We start from the raw sequence: 19,414 nt of genomic DNA, 5'->3' as shown, positions 1-19,414 counted from the left end.
TTTTAGAATAGCAAAGAGAGAGAGTTGCCTTATAGATTTCAAGAGTTATTGTGAAATCATAGTAAGTTAGACAACATGATACAGTTTGTTTACAGATAGACAAAGATGCCAATGGAATTACATAAAAGCACAAAAACAGATAGGCACGCATGCATTTTTATTATCTGCATATACCTTCACACACTGTGTGGGTGTGTGTGATCCAGTAATTATGTGGGTATGCCAAAAGACATGTATGGAACCATCTTTTGTAATGGAGAAACCTGACAAGAGAATGGAGTGGATAAATTGCATTATATTCTAAGATAGAGCATATTCTACAGTGATGAAAACCAGTGAGGAAAGAATTGATGTGGGGGGGCGGAGAAAACCACCTGCTTGCCTGCAGAAAAATTTAAAAGGAGGTTCCCTGCGTGATGCCAGGGAGACCTGCTGGAAAGCTGTCCTGATGGGTAACAGTGACACCTGCTGGAGGGGGCCTGCCACTGGGTCCGCCACATGCCACAGGATGGGAAGGTGCCCACGGGCAAGGCAGCCACACCCTGGAAGCCAGGAGGAAAGCATTGTGCCCAGGAAGAAAATTCCCTTCCTCCCACAGTCTCTCTTTGAACCCTCTCTACACATTGTGCCGGCTGGAGGAATGTTTATGGAGTCCTTGTCCAGGATCACCACGGAGGGCAAAGGCATAGATTTGATGATGAGCTGCAAGAAACTGCCAAGTGGCCAAAGCACAATTCATATGATCTGCTTTAGAAGTCGAAACACCGTTCTCAACAGGGCTGGCTGCTTCTTACCGAGGTGGGATTCCTACCAGAGCAGCAGCATCTCTACCGCAAAGAAGGGAAAGGCACTCTTCTCTAAAACTTACTCTAAAAGTACAGACGTCACAGTAATCTGAGAGTGCGTTGACGTGAATGCATGGTCACCTTAGGAAGTGGAGGGCTGTGGGGGGCGTTTTACCAAGGAGAGGGGCTGTGGGGCTGAGTCCACTCTGGATGCTAATCAGGTTCAGATAAATTCTCAGGAGATATGTATGACCAACTCCCTACAGACTCGTCTTGGCACCCTTGTCAAAACTCCATTGCCCATAAATGCATGTGTTTCTGAACTCCCAATTCTATTCCTTTGATCTGTACGTTTATTCTTATGCACTAAGAGTCGTGCATAATACGTTTATTACTACAGCTTTGTATTAAGTTGTGAAATGTAAAAGTGTGAGTCTGCCAAATTTGTTCTCCTTTTCCAAGATTGTTGGGCTGTTCTGGGTTTCTTTCATTTTCATGTGAATTTTATGATCAACCTGTTAATTTCCAAAATAATAAAAAAAGTCGTTTGGATTTTGATAGGGAGTGTGTTGAATCTGTAGATTATGGGAGAACTATTGCATCTTAATATTAGTCTTCCAATCCATGAACAAGGGATGGCTTTTCATTTATTAAGGCCTTTTTAAGTTTCTCTCAGTAATATCTTATAGCTGTCATTGTATAAGTCTTGCACTTCTTTTGTTAAATGTATTCCTAAGTATTTTGTCCTTTCCAATGCTGTTATAAATGAATTTGTTTCCCACAAGTGTTGTATTGTTCATTGCTAGTGTATAGAACTACAAATAATTTTTGTGTCTCAATCTTACATCCTGCAACCTTGCTGAACTCATTCATTAGCGCTAATATTTTCTGTGGATTCCTTTTGCTCTTCTGTACACAGTATCATACCATCTGTAAATATGGTATGTTGTAGAATATTTTCGATGGTATGTTTTTTACTTCATATTAGATGCTGTAGAATTTCGTTGAGTTCATCAATTTTAGCATTAACAGAGTGAACAGTTTTGTTTTTTATGTTTTTCACGCAGGATAAACCACCCAGCAAAGAAAAATCCAAGACACCACTAAGACTTTTGCCACAGTCATCTACGGTAATTTACCAATTATCACCACACTTTCTTGCTTTTATAATCATGTTGTGTACCAGTTTTCAAACTTGCAAATATTTTTCTGGTAGAGAGCAACTAGGAAGTACATATCTTAGGAAAAATGATAACCTTAATAAGTGAAGTATAAGCTACGGTGTCTTAGGATGTACAGAACAGTGGAGTATCCTGAATAAGCGAATTCTGAAGAGGGAGCAATGTTGGAGTCAGGAAACGACTTGGGGTACAGTCTTGTCACGAATGGCTCTGGGACTGTTGGGGAGCCACTGGGCTCTCTGAGCCCTCGTGTCTGGTCTGAGAAGGACAGGTGTGGATTTGGTGATCTCTGAGACGTCTCTCCCAGCATTGAAATGCTGGGGTGCAGCCTTTCCATTATTTTGACTTTGAATTATTGTTGTCTCCTGGAAGCGACCGTTAAGCACTTTCAGTTGGTAAAGTGCTGGAAAAGTAAGGTTTTACTGCAATAAAAATGACTGTTTAACAATTATGTTGAGTTTAATGCCATTGAGCCACACGCTGGTGGTTCCTGGAAGTTGAGCTTAAGTGGACGTTCAGTGCAATTTGCTTTGCGACGTCTTTTAAAAGCACGGAATGAGCTATAACGTGGAATCTGCCTTGCTTCCTGCAGAAACTATTTCTAATCATTTGAAACGTAAGATTCTTTCAGCTTAAAAAATCTTGGCTGAAAAATGTTCAGGCGAATGTCCCTCAACATCAAAGTACGTGTTTTAACTGTGAACCTGTTTGTATTGCTACTGCCAAGATTATTGCACCCTGTTCTATAAAATAAAGTGATGTAATCCTTTTTGTTATTTCTGCAAAGACCTGATAGCCGATCAATGATTCTCTCTCATCATTGATGTTCTGTCTTCCTCTCCCTCTCCCTTCCTCTCTGAAGTCATTAAAAAAATAATAATAATATATATATATATTTTTTAAAATTTTTTAAAAGAGGCAAAGACCTGAAACGGGACAGACTTTTTCTCTTTAAGAACTTAACACATTTTAAAACTGAAAAAAAGTCACTCTTAGTTTCTTTTTTTTAATGTTACTAGGATATAGGTGTAGAAATGTCATCTAAATTTAAATTTACTGAGTAAAATATTCAGTGGCTGAGATGAATACTCTTTTCTAGCCAATGAGGCATATAATTATCTAAAATGTTTTTGTCGGCTGATTTAAACCTTATGCTGTGTTCATATTTAACTGTATCTAGCAATTTTCCTTCCATATCCTTTGGGTTTTATGTCTTTTAAGATAAATCATATTTTTAAATTATTAAAAAGTAACCTAGAGAATAACAATTTTCCATTTGAATATGAAGGTTTGTACTTGAGTAAAAGTTCCCCATAGTGGTTAAGGCCTGAGTGACCTTCATCGCAGACCTCATGCTGCTGCAGGTCACCCCTGACCTTGAGACCAAGGCGGCCAGCTCACGCCTCCTGCCGCTGGCTGTGGGCCGGTGGCCCCCTCGCAGCCCCTGTGCACCCTCCTCAGGCCCTCCCCACCCGACTCCTTCCTGGAGAAGGAGGGAGCGGGAAGACCATGGGCAGGCTGCTGAGTTTTAAGTTGCCTCTGCTTGTTTCCGAGTGGGAGAGGGGCCTGGAGAGGGCTGTGAGCTCCCTGTTTGGGGGTGGCCGGGAGCAGGGGCCTGGGCTGGGGGAGACTGAACCCAGGAAGAAGGGAAGCCGGTATTGGGGTGTGGCCCCTCCGGGACTGAGCAGGAGAGCTGTCCACGCGGGGAGGACAGGGAGCCAGAGGGTGTGGCGGGCACAGGCGCCCCGAGCTCAGCTGAAATGTGCCCCAGGGGCGCTCGGGGTGGGGGCTGCCCTTTGGGGGGAGCGGGGACCAGCCGAGGCCTGAGAGCGGCGGTTACAGGCGCCGAGGGGCCAGGCCCTGGGAGTCCCCCCCAGGACACAGGCGACTCAGGTGAGGCCTCTTGTGTGGGAGCCACAAGGGTACACGACACCTTGCTCCCCCCCAGCCCCCGGCACCCCGCACCCCTGCCTCCCCGGGTCCCCCCCAGCCCCCGGCACCCCGCACCCCTGCCTACCCGGGTCCCCCCCAGCCCCCGGCACCCCGCACCCCTGCCTGCCCGGGTCCCCCCCAGCCCCCGGCACCCCGCACCCCTGCCTGCCCGGGTCCCCCCCAGCCCCCTGCACCCCGCACCCCTGCCTACCCGGGTCCCCCCCAGCCCCCTGCACCCCGCACCCCTGCCTCCCTCGGTCTCCCCCAGCCCCCTGCACCCCGCACCCCTGCCTGCCCGGGTCCCCCCCAGCCCCCTGCACCCCGCACCCCTGCCTCCCTCGGTCTCCCTCAGCCCCCTGCACCCCGCACCCCTGCCTCCCTCGGTCTCCCCCAGCCCCCTGCACCCCGCACCCCTGCCTTCCCGGGTCCCCCCCAGCCCCGCAGCAGCCCCTGCCTACCCGGGTCTCCCCCAGCCCCGCAGCAGCCCCTGCCTTCCCGGGTCCCCCCCAGCCCCGCAGCAGCCCCTGCCTACCCGGGTCTCCCCCAGCCCCGCAGCAGCCCCTGCACCCTCACTGCCCTCCCGGGACTGTGGTGCGGCACAGCCACTGGAGAACAGCTTAGAAACCGTGGCTCTCTGGCCAGCCAGGCGCAGCCACACTCGGCCAGAGTGCCGTCTGGCTACAGCGCACTCCTCAGTAACACCAGAGGGCGGCTTGAAAGTCATACTACATCTTTTTTAATGCTGACAAGCAATCATATTTTCTTTTCTTTTTACTAGTATTTTTTCCGTATTGATTAAGGTGTTACATATGTCACATAAGCAATGGCAGTTTCCTCTGCACTTCCTATTCCTCATGGCGACGCAGGCCGGTGCCGCCGTGGCCCTCTCCCGGGCCGGCTTCAGCGAAGGCCACTGCCCTTTCATCGGGCGGATCCTGTGCCGCTGGGCCAGCCACACCCAGGGCCGGGAAGGCACCGGGCAGGGATGCTGCCTGCTCGCAGCCACCTCCCGGGAGACACGAGAGGAGGCACTGGACCCAGGAGGCCAAGGCCCCTCCTCTCGCATGTCCCCTAGCCCTGCACCCCCAACCCTCACCCCCCAGGACAGGCCGCTGGAACGCTGCAGGAGAGAGGTTGCGGGTTCCACTCAGGAATCACAGAGGGGGGCAGGAGAGGTCGAGTCGCAGCTGAGAGGCCATAAAGCACGACGCATGGTCCTCAGCACGCTTCCTCCCACCTGGGGGCAACCTGTGGCCCCAAGGGCAGGCGCTCCTTAGGGCGACCAAGGGGGTGTTACCCTGACTGGCGGGCGGCTTAGGAAGGAGGGCGTTCTGGGTGCGAACAGGACAAGAGTGGTGTCAGTGCTGGAGCAGGGAGTGGGGCCCAGGGAGCCTGGGCACTGCCTGGGCTCAGAGAAAGTCCCAGAAGGTAAAGGGATGGACGAAGGGCCCAGCGCGTGTTTTAAAGCGCCCGGGCTAGCGTTGCCGGGGGCCCACTGGTTTTACTCCTTTCCTTGCTGCACAGAAAGCAGCTCCAAGGCAGAGTGTGAGAATTTAAAAAGTGAGAAAGTGTGTCTTGGACTATTTTAGGTAGTATGTGCTTTACTTAATAGTAGAGGGCCGAAAAGCTGGTGGAGTGAATGCGTGTTAGCATCCACGGAGTAAAGTTTCCCCCACCATCTTTCTCACGCAGGAGAAATCAGCCGGCAAAGAGAAAGAGAAAGACAAAGGCAAGCTCCCAGCAAGGGTTCTGCCGCAGCTGGCCACGGTACGTCCCACACGCTCTCCTGGGATGTGGGCCCTTCAGAAACGCCTGTTGGTTCTCAAACTCGTAAGAAACGAAGCTTCTGGTTTGAATTCTGTGCCCCATTTGATCACTTTCTGGTGGAGGGATGCTCCGAGGTCCCCGTATTAGGGAAAACGACCACCTTAGTGAAGTAACTATAAGAAAATGATTTCCTCCTTCTGCACGGAGCATTTGAATGACCTGGGTCCGTGGTCGGCAAACGGCGGCTCGCGAGCCACATGCGGCTCTTTGGCCCCTCGAGTGTGGCTCGTCCACAAAATACCACGTGCGGGCGCGCACGTACAGTGCGATGGAAACTTCGTGGCCCACGCGCAGAAGTCGGTATTTTGTGGGCGAGCCACACTCTAAGGGGCCAAAGAGCCGCATGTGGCTCGCGAGCCGCAGTTTGCTGACCACTGACCTGGGTGAGAGAACTTCTAAGATGGACACGCAGACAGGACATCGGCGTTGGGGGTCAGGAAATGAGGCCCCCAGTGCCCCTGGGTCATCATGGCTCTGTGACCTGAGAGGGTGCGTGGCTCCCCAGCCTCAGCTGCTGAGTGTGAGTGTGAGTGTGAGTGAGTGTGAGCAGGGGTGACGTGAGGAGCCTTGAGATGTGGCTTCCGCGGGCAGTGCCAGCCAGGCGTGCTCAGGTCCCCCCTCCTTTCTTTCTTTCTTTCTTTCTTTTTTTTTTTTTAATATATTTTATTGATTTTTTACAGAGAGGAAGGGAGAGAGATAGAGAGTTACAAACTTCGATGAGAGAGAAACATCGATCAGCTGCCTCCTGCACATCTCCCACTGGGGATGTGCCCGCAACCCAGGTACATGCCCTTGTCCGGAATCGAACCCGGGACCCCTCAGTCCGCAGGCCGACGCTCTATCCACTGAGCCAAACCGGTTTCGGCCCCCCTCCCTTCTTTCATTGTCACTCCCCGTTGGAAGAGGCCGCTGTAGACACGTCCAGCCGATCATGCTGAAAACAGCACCGCAAATGGCCTTGACCGTAATGAGCTTTACCATCGAGGGACCATGTTGAGTTCGAGGCCATGGGGCTATGCTCTGGTGCCTCCTGAAAGCAGAACCTCCGTGGAGGCTGGATGCACACACTGTGGCTCTAGAGCTGTGATGCAACGCGCACCCCGTGAAATTTACCGTCTTTCACATTGAACTGCAGTTCACATCGCTGTGCAACCCCCACCACCATCCAGTCCTAGAACTCTCCCGTCTTCCCACACTGAGACGCCCCCAGGACACAACCCCTCCCCGTTCTCCGTCCCCAGCTGCTGGCAGCCACCGCCCCCCTTGGTCTCTGTGTGTGTGACTCCTTGGAGAAAGCGTCTGTGTTTACAAACACGCGTGCGTTCCACGGGAGGAGTGTCTTTCGCCTCTGGTGTCACTGCTGCTGTCTGCCTGTCGCCTCGCAGGTGAGCACGAAGCCGCAGTGGCAGGAGGCGGCCCCGTCCTTCCATCTGAGCCTAAAGCAGGAGGAGGAAATGCCCGAGCCGTTCAGTGTGAAGAATGAGCAGTCGTACGGTAAGGGCGTCGATCGTCGAACTCAGGTTGAAGGGAAATTTCTAGAGAAAAAAGGCACAGGACGTTTAGCTAATTGAGTAGTGAGGTTGCAGGATTGAAATGACCTTTCAATCAAGTAGCCAAATTGATCTCAAATGTTTTCCTTCAGAGAATGATTGATCCCAGTTGTTAGCTAGTGTAGGCTGTTGTAAATGTTAGAAAAACTGATATTTTAGGAATGGAGGTGTTTATAATGAAGCTTTGACTTATTGTAGTCAGAATTTGCCTCTGCATCAAAGACTATGACCTTTTTTCTAAGAGGGTGTGTTTCAATAAGTTGTAAACATTATTTCCAAATTAGTCATTCTAGTATTCTTGTTTTGATTCGCCAGGTTACATTGAATACTAACATTTTTTCATCGTGGACCTTTAAGTTTTCTGAAATAGTTTTGTATTCTGTTTGTTTTTTTTATCATCATTTTAATTTTTTTTTTCCTTTAAGAAGGTCCAATGGACATGTAATTGAAAATTTGAGTTTATTAGCATATTATTCAAAATATAAAAGAAATTCATTGAATAATCTTGAAATAGTCAGTGGCTTTTGTTACGGTGACATAAAACAAGAGCAGTTAACTTCCTGGTAGTGAAAGGAAAATTCATTCTACTTACGGTAACGTGAGAACTTACCGCATGTAGTTTTTTTCTTGAAAGGTGCTTCAGCATTTTCACCCTAACCACTGAAATGTCTCAGCTTCCTTTTTCGATGACTAACTTATGCTTTTTAAAACTTTAGCCGAATACATGGAACACTTTGGAAGAAAGGGCACTGTGCTCGACCAGATTGATGACAGCCGCGCTGGCCCATCCACTTCCAAAGCCAAGAGCAAATTCCCACATAAGGAACGAGAGAACTTCCGCAGCACGCTGGTGAACGTCATCATGTAAGGGCTGTGCGCGAACCCCTCTGTGTCATCCTCTGTGGAGCCCCCGGAGACTTTTAATCTAAAAATACAAGACCCAGCCGGCGTGGCTCCGTGCTTGAGTATCCACCGGTGAACCAGGAGGTCACGGTTAGACTCCCGGTCAGGGCACCTGCCTGGGTTGAGGGGCTTGATCCCCAGTGTGGGGCGTGCAGGAGGCAGCCGGTCAATGATTCTCCCTCATCTTTGGGAGGTTTTTTCCCCATCTCGTTGGCTCAGGTGGTGTGGTGACTCCTGTGCGTGGCGGGTCTCCTTGTGTGGAAAGGAAGGAGGTGGGTGGCGTGAGCAGCAGCAGGAGCAGGGCTGGGTGGTGGCTGCCTGGGTTCAGATGTGTGCATGGAGAGCAGCGCAGGTGTGCGCCAGGAGCCCCTCTTGGCTGTTTCCTCACAGCTTCCTCTAGGCCAGGGGTGGGCAAACTTTTTGTAAGTGCGTGCCAAAACCAGCAAAATCTCTGACTCAAAATTCTTCTGCGTGCCAACCCTAATTTTTTAAGAACATGTTACACCTACTTGATATCTCTTAAGGTGTACGTATGTGAAGAACCTTGAAGAAATAATAAAATTCATTCGAGCGACAAAAACACAGTATATGATGATGAAAAATACATTTATTTTTTAATGTATACATGTACACTGATAGGCCGACAGAAAACTTTATGACGCCGTTTGATATTATCAGTGGGACTTTTGCTGCTGCACCACTGATGACAGAGATTTTACATCAGGTTTATATTTCCTGACCTTCAGAGATAAGCACGAGCTACTACTTTCATCCGTCAGGCTACTCCTATTGCGAGACTTAAGAAAATTTATCACTGAGAACAAAGATTCACAAGCGTATGTGGATGAAAACATGGAGAGTAACGCTGTTGCAGTTTTTTAAACAGAAAAAATTTCTGGAATGGCATTCCAAGTCCTCAATAGTTCGTTTTTGACACTTCTCTCTGGTACTCCTGCCTCTAATCGCTTTTTTTCAATGTTTTCCAAGTCAACTCTAAGGTCAATAAATTTCTGCTTCCAAATTGAGCTACTCTGAAATTCAATCAACTGCATTTCAAAGTCAACTATGTTTATCCATGAAAACATTTGTAAGTTCAGTTCCTCCAGTTTCATGCTGTCTGGAAACCTCATGAATTTTGCTGTCTCTTCCAGTTCTCTGAATTTTTAAAATCTTGAGAAGAACTGCTCAATAGTTGACTCGATGATGTTTAAAAACAGCTTCTGAAGGCTTTGACAGTCTGTTCTGTCATCTTTTGGGAGGTCTTTGATGTGCCTCTTGAGGTTTGGGAAATATCTAAATCTCTCACCATCCACATCCCTCTTAAAGACTTCCAGTTTCTTTTCAAAAGCCTTTAAGTAACCAAACATAACATCAATTGTCTTGCCAGTTCCTTGTAATTTAACATTTAAGTCATTCAAATGTTCACAAAAATTGTAAATGGAAGATTATAAGAGAGGGTTTCGCGTGCCAGCAAAAGTTACTGGCGTGCCATGTTTGGCACGCATGCCAGGGTTTGCCCACCCCTGCCCTAGGCGCGCACACCCTCTTTCTTTCTTTCATCATGACTCACGGTGTGCGGTGTGCACCCTGCCATTTGTGACACCATCGAGTGTGCGGACACGTGGCAGTAAGTGGCTTTCCCGGATCCCGTGGCACTTCGGTGGCGGGATGCCCCTCCTGAAGGGAGGACAGGTGGCACCTTTTGCTGCCAGAGGAGGGGCTCGGTGGCATCCTGTGGCGCAGGACTGTGGCATGTGCCTCTGGAGAGTGGCCTGGAGTCTGCGTCTGGAGGCGCCACGCGGATACTAGCAGTTCGACTCCCTCGGGGCACTTTCCTTGATGCAGCCCCCTGGGGCCTCTCAGACCCAAGTCAGCACTCAGAACCCGGGGCAGCCCCCTGGGGCCTCTCAGTGCTAAGTCAGCACTCAGAACCCGGGGCAGCCCCCTGGGGTCTCTCAGTGCTAAGTCAGCACTCAGAACCCGGGGCAGCCCCCTGGGGTCTCTCAGTGCTAAGTCAGCACTCAGAACCCGGGGCAGCCCCCTGGGGCCTCTCAGTGCTAAGTCAGCACTCAGAACCCGGGGCAGCCCCCTGGGGTCTCTCAGTGCTAAGTCAGCACTCAGAACCCGGGGCAGCCCCCTGGGGCCTCTCAGTGCTAAGTCAGCACTCAGAACCCGGGGCAGCCCCCTGGGGTCTCTCAGTGCTAAGTCAGCACTCAGAACCCGGGGCAGCCCCCTGGGGTCTCTCAGTGCTAAGTCAGCACTCAGAATCCCGGGGGCAGCCCCCTGGGGCCTCTCAGACCCAAGTCAGCGCTCAGAACCCGGGGCAGCCTCTGGTTAGAACAGCTCAGCAGCAGCGTTTTCTTACCCAGTGTCCCGGCCAAGACGGGTGATCTCTCTCGACACCTGGCCCGTGCCGGTCCTCTCAGGTCCTACGATGACTGAGGCTGGAACCCACCGAGGTCCAGCTTCATGCAGGGGCCTCGGCTGGAATTCCCCGTTCCCCACCGGCCCACACAGTTCTCTCCTGATGCACCTGGGCCTTCAAGTCCAAGGCCACCCACCCACAAGGGCAGCCCTCCCCCAGGTGTTTGCCGATTGCTTAGCTTTACCATTCCATCCTTTCTCCTCCTGAGGACTTCCTTTCTTTCTTGTGAGCTCAGCTGCTATTCGAATGAGCCTTGTGAACATTATCCAACATTTAGAGAATGGTACTTGGAGGTTTTTTGGATTATCTGTGCAACTGTGTTGTAAGAAATGGAAGTCTCTTAACCACTTTCTGTCATTTTTTAGTTATGCCTTTTATAAACAGGACATGGATGGACTTATTGAAATTTAATCTCAGAGTTTCTGTATCTCAATAGTACATTTATTTTATTTTTTATTAATTTTTACAGAGAGGAAGGGAGAGGGATAGAGAGTTAGAAACATCGATGAGAGAGAAACATCAATCAGCTGCCTCCTGCACACCCCCCACTGGGGATGAGCCTACAACCAAGGTACATGCCCTTGACCAGAATTGAACCTGGAACTCTTCAGTCTGCAGGCCGACGCTCTATCCACTGAGCCAGACTGGTCAGGGCTCAATAGTACATTTAATGCCATTCACAGTGTATAGTTATTGGCATGTCTTATAGATGTGGGCTTAACTTCTACCAATGTATTTTGTATTTTTTATTCACTATATGTTACTGCTGCTGCTTTTTTCTTTTTTTCCTGCATTCTATTGAATTGAATTTTCTCCCTTTATTCCTATTGACTTAAAAGCTATCAAATATATTTTTGTTCTTTAAGTGGTTACCTTAACATTTAAAACCACATATTGTAATTAATTTTTTAAAGTTTAGAATTCATTTTATCTCACCCCACTCCACTGTGTAGTGCAAACAGACCTTGTAATGCTATAACTTACCGCTGAACATCCTTTGCATTCTCCATGTGATTAATGCTTATTTCTGCCAATTCTCCATACTTATTTTAAGTTCACACTTTCTTAGATTTACTGACACGTTTTCTGATTTCTTAGAAAATTGCCTAGGCATTGCATTCTTCACTTCTGGGTTCATGTTCCTTTTTTTGCTGAAGCTTCTTCCTTAGTAGTTCTTCATTTTTATTGAACTTATTGGGGTGACTTTGATTAATAAAATTATATAGGTTTCAGGTGCACAATTCTATAAGACATCATCTGTAGATTGAGGAGTGTATTCACCAGCCCAAGTCAAGTCCTTCCATCACCTTCTGCCCCCCTTTACCCTCTTCTGCCTTGGTGGTTCTTTCCATGGAAGTCTGTGGGGAGTAAACTCAAACCTTTCATCTCTGTAAAGGTTTTTATTTTGCTCTTACTCTTGAATTAATTACTAAGCTGGCTACAGAATTAAAACAGAGTAGTAATTTCCCCCCTGAACATCTGGGAAAATTGGATTGAGAAATATTAACCATTATTTTTTGGCATGTATTATTTCCCCCAACTTTATGAAGGTACACGTGACAGTTAGTGGGAAGGAATATTTTGTTACACAGCATCACTGACCTGTAACCATCCCAGATGAAGCTGGGATCCTGAGCGTGATGCATTCAGGGATGGAGAGGCTGAAGCTGTCCCAGAGCAACGGAATTTTCCCGAAGATGTGAACTATGCCTTTCCACACAGTGGAGCCCCCGAGAAGTCACAACATGTGGCTCATGTCTGGTATAGATTTTTGGATTGAATTGTGGCTAGAACATCATTGTATTATATGGACACTTAGTAATAAATACAAAAGAGCATGTGAGCTTCTAGGTCATGCACTTTAACTTGCACGTCTCCAGAAATCAGAAATGGGCTTTTGAAGAAGGTCTCTGTGTCATCTACAAAACTGCATTGAAAGTCTTTCCCATCCTTGTCCTTTTAAGGTCAAATGTTATAAAGAAACACATATAATTCAGGAATCATGCAAGCAGAGTCCTACAACATTTCAGAAAAGAGAGAGCTTGACTTTTGAGTAATGATGAAGAATGAGAAAGCCCACAAAGCTGCATCTGGCCTCCGAATCGGGCCTTATAAGTCACGTCCAGGATCACTGTCTCTCTCTGGATGAGGAGACCGTATCCTGGGAGGAATATGGCACCAAACAAACACGTACACAATTTATAAAATGCCATAAACATTTCGTTTTTTCTTATAATTTAACAGAGGACAGTCCCGATCTTTTTCTATCTATTGATATAAAATAACTGTTTTCGACAGACATGTAAGGAGTGTGTTTATCTTTGTTTCAGGCAACAGGACGCCCTCTCAGACGTGCCTGCTCCTGAGGAAAGTGCGTTTCCCAAAATGACCACGTCTGCCATAGAGAAAGACATCTTGGTAATGGCTTCCTTCCATCTGTGTGACTAGAAGTATCAGAAGCACCTGCAGATGCGTTCAGATTTTTTTTTTAATATTTTATTGATTTTTTACAGAGAGGAAGGGAGAGGGATAGAGAGTTAGAAACATCGATGAGAGAGAAACATCGACCAGCTGCCTCCTGCACACTCCCTACTGGTGATGTGCCCACAACCAATGTACATGCCCTTGACCGGAATTGACCCTGGGACCTTTCAGTCCGCAGGCCAATGCTCTATCCACTGAGCCACACCGGCCAGGGCCAGATTTTTGAGATTGATCTGTGCTCCTCCCTAGGAAGCCTGGTGGGAGGAGGAGTGACTAGGGAGCTCCATATGCTTGCTCCATTGGGTTCACGGAGGAAATTATTCTGCCCCTGGTCCCCTGAGACAGCGATCAAAGAATCCCAAGTTACCTGCTCCCTTTGGTGAAAGCTGGCCTCAGTCTTGTATAGCTTGGCATGTCTTTATTCTTCCATGAGGAATTATCTTAACTACATAATTTACATTTTACAAAGACTATGAACTTACTTTAGAAATGGTAACTCTTCGAGTATGTCAAATACAGAATTTTAAAAGATAGAAATATCAAAGACTTTAACATTGCAAATTTGAAAATATTTTCGTGACATACTTTAAAAGCTAATGAAAATATATTGAAGCTAAATGTCCATGATTAGAGAAATACTATCATGTCTTAAAATGAAGATTTTATGCACATATTTAATAGCAGCTGTAAAATTATAGTGTGGAACATTAATCGGTCAGCTGGAAATTTCCTAACCCCTGTCGTGTTACATTTCTGAGATGAATGTTTAGGGATATCTATGCCACTTGCAACTTTTAAGATCTACTTCTGATCATAGGTAATAAAAGAATGAAACACACCAAATTTTCACCTATTTATACAACACAGAACTTGACTTCTGCATGGTCTCTGTTCAGTATGTCATGTATTTAGTAATATCACTTGACGGTTTATAGTAGAATTCTGAACTAAGATAAGAGCTTTAAAGTTCATGCAACATCATGTATATTTTTTTAATTTAGGTAATCTCAAGTCATGCCTACATGGGTTGTGCAAAATACTTTTTTATTACTTGTAAATAGTTTGTTTTCCTCAAACTTTAATTTTACTCAGTAGTTTTGTCTGAAAACACACTTCTTTTTTTATAGCACTAAATCCATCGCCATTTCTTCTGCTCCTTTATGTAGAGATATTACTATTATATTCACCATGGGATCGATACTGACCACATAGCCCCTATGGAAGATTCTTGGCTAGAGAACGTATTGAATCTGGTCCCCCAACATCTGAAAGTCCTCACCGACAGCATACTCACGCTATCTGATGAAATGAGAGAAGATTATCTTCTTAGTGTAAAAAAGTCCATAGGTGAGCCAGTGTTCCCCTTTGCTTTCTAATTCGAATGTCTCAGTAAAGATATTTTTTTAAATTAAAAGTTAATACCTATACTTGTAACTGTTTCTTATATTTAGTATGCTGTTTCTTACATTGCTTAAGGTTATAGGTAAGTTTTATTAACAAAGTAAGGCAAACATTTTTTAAAAACATGATCTTTCTATCTGTATGAATATATCCCCTCTACAAAGAACAGAACCGAAGAAGATTATAAAATGATAATTATTTAATTAACGTGAATATTACTGATATCTTAAAGTAGAATGTGATTAATTACAAAATTGTTGCTATGGACTAAGGATTGGCAATCTGCAGCTCACAGGCTCAGTCTAGACCACTGTCTGTTTTTGTAAATAAAGTTTTATTGGAACACATCTGCATACCATCATTTGCATATTTCCTATGACTGTTTTTGACCTATAAGAACAGAGTTGAGTTGTTGTGATAGAGACCTTATGGCTCACAAAGTTGAAAATACTTATAATCTGGTCCTTCACATAAAAAGTTTGTTGACTTGCAGTACGAACCAATACATTCTAAGACTGACTAATCATCAGAATCATTTAAAAAGTGCTGGCTATTGAACCCATCTGAATTACAATGTCTGGAAACTAGGCCTTCCAACCTATACTTTTTGAAAAGGCTCTCAGCTGACTGTGGTACAATTGTGTATAACTGATGCTGTGCTCAAAGTTGGAGAAAGCGTAATGCTTTGGAGTGGTCTGGGGACCCTTCAGGGAGGGCGGCATTCACTGCCTGTAAGACTTCTATTGGGTGTCCTGGTGACATAAACATAAAGAGCCAAATTCTTGCCCCCCAAATGTTCATAGTGTAATAAGGGAGATGCACAAATCTCTAAATTACAGAGCAGAGTAGTAAGTGTGATAAGGAGGGAAGCAGAGGACGCGCTGGAAGGGAGAAGGGGCGGTGCCTGCCTGTTAGGAAGGACTCTGGGGGCATCTGGATTGAGCCGTGGAGAGTGAGGAAGAGGCACAAGGGAGCATGCTGGGCCTAGGAAAGGCTCTCCCTGGCTGGGGAGCATTCCTGGTGGCCAAAGCCAAGGGGGCATTGTGGGAAGGCGGTAGAATCTGATGGGCTCTATGTGCCTTTGTAAAGCGCTGGGAGGTACAGGCGAGTCACTGAAGGGTTTTCAGCAGAGGGGTAATGACATGCTTGCATTTTAGAAAGAGCATCCTGAAACACCAGCTGGAACATTAGAGTTAACATTAAAGACCACAGAAGACAGAAGCAGAAGTAGCTCACTTTACTGATTTATAACAAGATTGTTCTCTGCTCTTAAGCAATAAAAGGGAACAACAGGCAATACGTGTATTTTTTTCTGTGAAGGGAAACTACTGCTACTATTCTGTGTTGTTGACCTTCAATTCAACAAGAACTGCCTTTTGTGGAACAGCTATAAAGGAAAATGTAATATAAAAGTCATTATTTGCAAATGAAAGAACAGGGACATTGTTAAGAACCACTCTCAAAGACAAAGACATCATAGATTTTTCTCATGATGTTTATTTTCTTGTCATTATAAATGCACAAATCACTTATTTTTAAAAACTGAATATAATTTAAACAGTTTTAATTAAATTAATTTTGCAATTGCTTGTAAACATACTGTAATTATTATAAGGTTACTGATCAGAACTTTTCTATTTTCTTCCAGTTGATTTTGTTTTAAAAGATCCCAGAGAGAAAGATGATAAGAAGGCAGAAGAACTTCCACCCCATCGTGCTGAGTAAGCAATCAGGTTTATCTGCAGATATTGATTATGTGACCATTCATGTGTATGTGTAACTCTTTACACACCGGTATTATTATTTTCTCACAAATATGTTTATAATTGATGCATTTCATATATACAACTGGCCACTATTTTTGCTTACTTACGTATTGAAGCTCTAACATGTTACTTTACAAATTGATGGATAGGTGGTTAGACAAATAGACATGTGGTCAGGTGGATGACTAGGGTGGTTAAAACATGAGTGTCTGGTGAAAGAACTTGAATCAAACCTTCATACATACACAGCTCCCAGCACAGACTGCAGATATAATCCTATCTAATAATAGACAGCCATGGTAATTAACCATACCTCTGCTACGCTTCCCATTGGCTAATCAGGGCGATATGCAAATTAACTGCTAACCAAGATGGCGGCCGGCAGCCAGGCAGCTGAAGCGAACATGAGGCTTGGTTGCTCCAGTGATGGAGGAAGCCAAGGTTCCCCTCCTGCCACGGCCCGGCTCTGAGCTTCACTCTAAGCAACAATGTTGCAATTATAGAAGCTAAACAAACCCCAGATACCTGCTTTCAGCCAGCCGGCCTCTGAGCTGGAGCTGCAACAAAGTTTCAATTACAGAAGGTAAATAAATCCCAGAATAAAAAAAAAAAAAAAAAAAGGAGAGACTGGGAGCTTCAGTTGCAGGCTTGGCCTGCCTGAAAACAGCCCTCAGCCCCTCATCCAGGCTGGCCAGGCACCCCAGTGGGGACCCCCACCCTGAAGGGGGTGCGGGCAGCCTGAAAACAGCCCTCAGCCCCTCATCCAGGCTGGCCAGGCACCCAAGCGGGACCCCCACCCTGATCCGGGACACCATTCAGGGCAAACCAGCCGGCCCCCACCCGTGTACCAGGCCTCTATCCTATATAGTAAAAGGGTAATATGCAAACTGACTCTAACAGCAGAAAGACTGGGAATGACTGGTCACTATGACACACACTGACCACCAGAGGGTAGATGCTCAATGTAGGAGATGCCCTCTGGTGGTCAGTGAGCTCCCACAGAGAGGAGCTCTGCTCTGCCACAGGTCAGGCTGATGGCTGCCAGTACAGCGGTGGTGCTGAGAGCCTCTCCTGCCTCCTCAGCAGCGCTAAGGATGTCTGACTACAGCTTAGGTCTGCTCCCCGCTGGCAAGTGGACATCCCCTGATGGCTGCCGGGCTGCTAGAGGGATGTCTGATTGCCAGCTTAGGCCCAATCCCCTGGGGAGCAGGCCTCAGCCAGCAGATGGTCATCCCCCGAGGGGTCCCAGACTGTGAGAGGGCACAGGCCGGGCTGAGGGACCTACTTCCCCCCGAGTGCACAAATTTTTGTGCACCGGGCCTCTAGTCCTATGTAATAAAAGCCTAATATGGTGTCTGGTTGTCCGGTCATCTGTTCAACCAATCAAAGTGAAATATGCTGCCGAAACCGGTTTGGCTCAGTGGATAGTGTCGGCCTGCGGACTGAGGGGCCCCGGGTTCGATTCCGATCAAGGGCATGTACCTGGGTTGCGGGCACATCCCCAGTGGGAGATGTGCAGGAGGCGGCTGATCGATGTTTCTCTCCCATCGATGTTTCTAACTCTCTATCTCTCTCCCTTCCTCTCTGTAAAAAATCAATAAAATATATATTTTTTTAAAAAAAGCGTAATATGCTAATGATATGCTAAGGTCGCTCAACCACTTGCTATGACATGTACTGACCACCAGGGAGCAGACGCTCTGACCGGTAGGTTAGCTTGCTTCTGGGGTATGGCTGATTGGGACTGAGTGAGATGGTCTGGACATGCCCTAGAGTCCTCCTGTGGTCCCTCCCTGGCCGGCCAACCTCCTGCATCCCTCCCCTGCCCCAATTGTGCACCGATGGGGTCCCTCAGCCTGGCCTGCACCCTCTCTCAATCCGGGAACCCCTCGGGGGATGTCGGAGAGCCGGTTTCAGCCTGATGGCGGAATGACCGGTCTCTACGATGCACACTGACCACCAGGGCAGCTCAACACAGGAACTTCCCCCTGCGTGGTAGTCAGTGAGCTCCCATAGGGGGAGTGCCACTCAGCCAGAAGCTGGGCTCACAGCTGGTGAGTGCAGCAGGCGGTGGTGGGAGCTTCCCAAGGGCTCCCGGACTTGGAGAGGGCACAGGCTGGGCTGAGGGACACCCCCTACCCCCGAGTGCACGAATTTCATGCACTGGGCCTCTAGTAGGGATATAAAAGTTTGATGGCAATTTGAATGCCCCAAACCACATTGGGAAGGTGGCAGGAAATATGCACACAAAGAATATATTTTATTTTGTTACATGGATTAAAATATGGAACACATAATGGGAAAATTAGCTTGTTATATATTTTCTCTAAAATAATTACCATTTAGGAATAAATTTCTTAGTTTGAAGAATGCTGACATAATTAGGTAACCAATTCAGTTTTACTTTTTTTCTTTTATACTGATTTAAAGTTTCCCAAATTGTTTCCTATGATGACAAAAATAAAAAGTCTTGCAGCCATTTCCAGTGTATCTTGCATGGAGAACAGCTTTTTTCCTGGAGATAGACAAAAATCACCCTTGTAAAGGTGGTATAGCCACAGCTAAAAACCTAGATTAAATTTACTACATAACAAAACAAGACTGGGTATTTAAAATCAATGTGGGTAAAAAATTATAAGCATAAAATGTAAATGTTTAAATATGCTCGGAAAGATGCAGGTGGCACATCTTCAGTATGGAAAAGATGGTTATTCAGGTCATAGGACTCACAGAGCAAGTGGCTGTAAGTGAGAATATTAGTGTTTGATTTTGTAGATGCCCTTCACACGTTAACAGAGGTGAGTTTCAAGGGGATTCCCATAGGTAGGAAGGACTATATCCTTGCAATGTTTTAAAAATAAAGGAAAAGTTAAATGTTTTCTGTCTTGTTTAAGAAAATCTTTATATATATATATATATATATATATATATATATATATATATATATAATATGTTTCTGTTTGATGATTCTAATTTATTTTTGGACTCAATAGGATAAACTGTTTAGAGGAAAAAAAAAAACCTTATGTGATAAAAATTCAAATCCAAGTTCATATGCATTATTGTCCTGAGGTTGTAATAAATTATAAAGAGCATGGCTTGTACTGTGATTACCAGGAGGGAGGCATCATAGTTTTAATTAAAATGAAGCCATTATTAC

At 46.3% G+C, this 19,414-nt stretch overlaps 1 protein-coding gene across 1 annotated transcript in view; it reads left to right on the top strand.

Moving 5' to 3' along the window:
• Nucleotides 1-1,837: 1,837 nt before the first annotated feature.
• The window catches only part of DNAH7 (dynein axonemal heavy chain 7), a gene marked incomplete at its 5' end in the record, with an annotated part of 152,623 nt that continues 135,046 nt past the window's right edge, over nt 1,838-19,414 (top strand). The window contains 7 exons of the mRNA XM_081095597.1: nt 1,838-1,915; nt 5,591-5,665; nt 7,111-7,219; nt 7,992-8,139; nt 12,934-13,021; nt 14,254-14,434; nt 16,137-16,209. Coding sequence (XP_080951723.1) covers nt 1,838-1,915; nt 5,591-5,665; nt 7,111-7,219; nt 7,992-8,139; nt 12,934-13,021; nt 14,254-14,434; nt 16,137-16,209 — 752 coding nt within the window. The remainder of the gene's footprint in view (nt 1,916-5,590; nt 5,666-7,110; nt 7,220-7,991; nt 8,140-12,933; nt 13,022-14,253; nt 14,435-16,136; nt 16,210-19,414) is intronic.

Source organism: Myotis nattereri (genome assembly GCF_964212035.1).
Source record: "Myotis nattereri genome assembly, chromosome: 7".
In the NCBI taxonomy this organism is placed as follows: Eukaryota; Metazoa; Chordata; class Mammalia; order Chiroptera; family Vespertilionidae; genus Myotis; species Myotis nattereri.
This window is presented reverse-complemented; position numbering and strand designations above follow the sequence as displayed.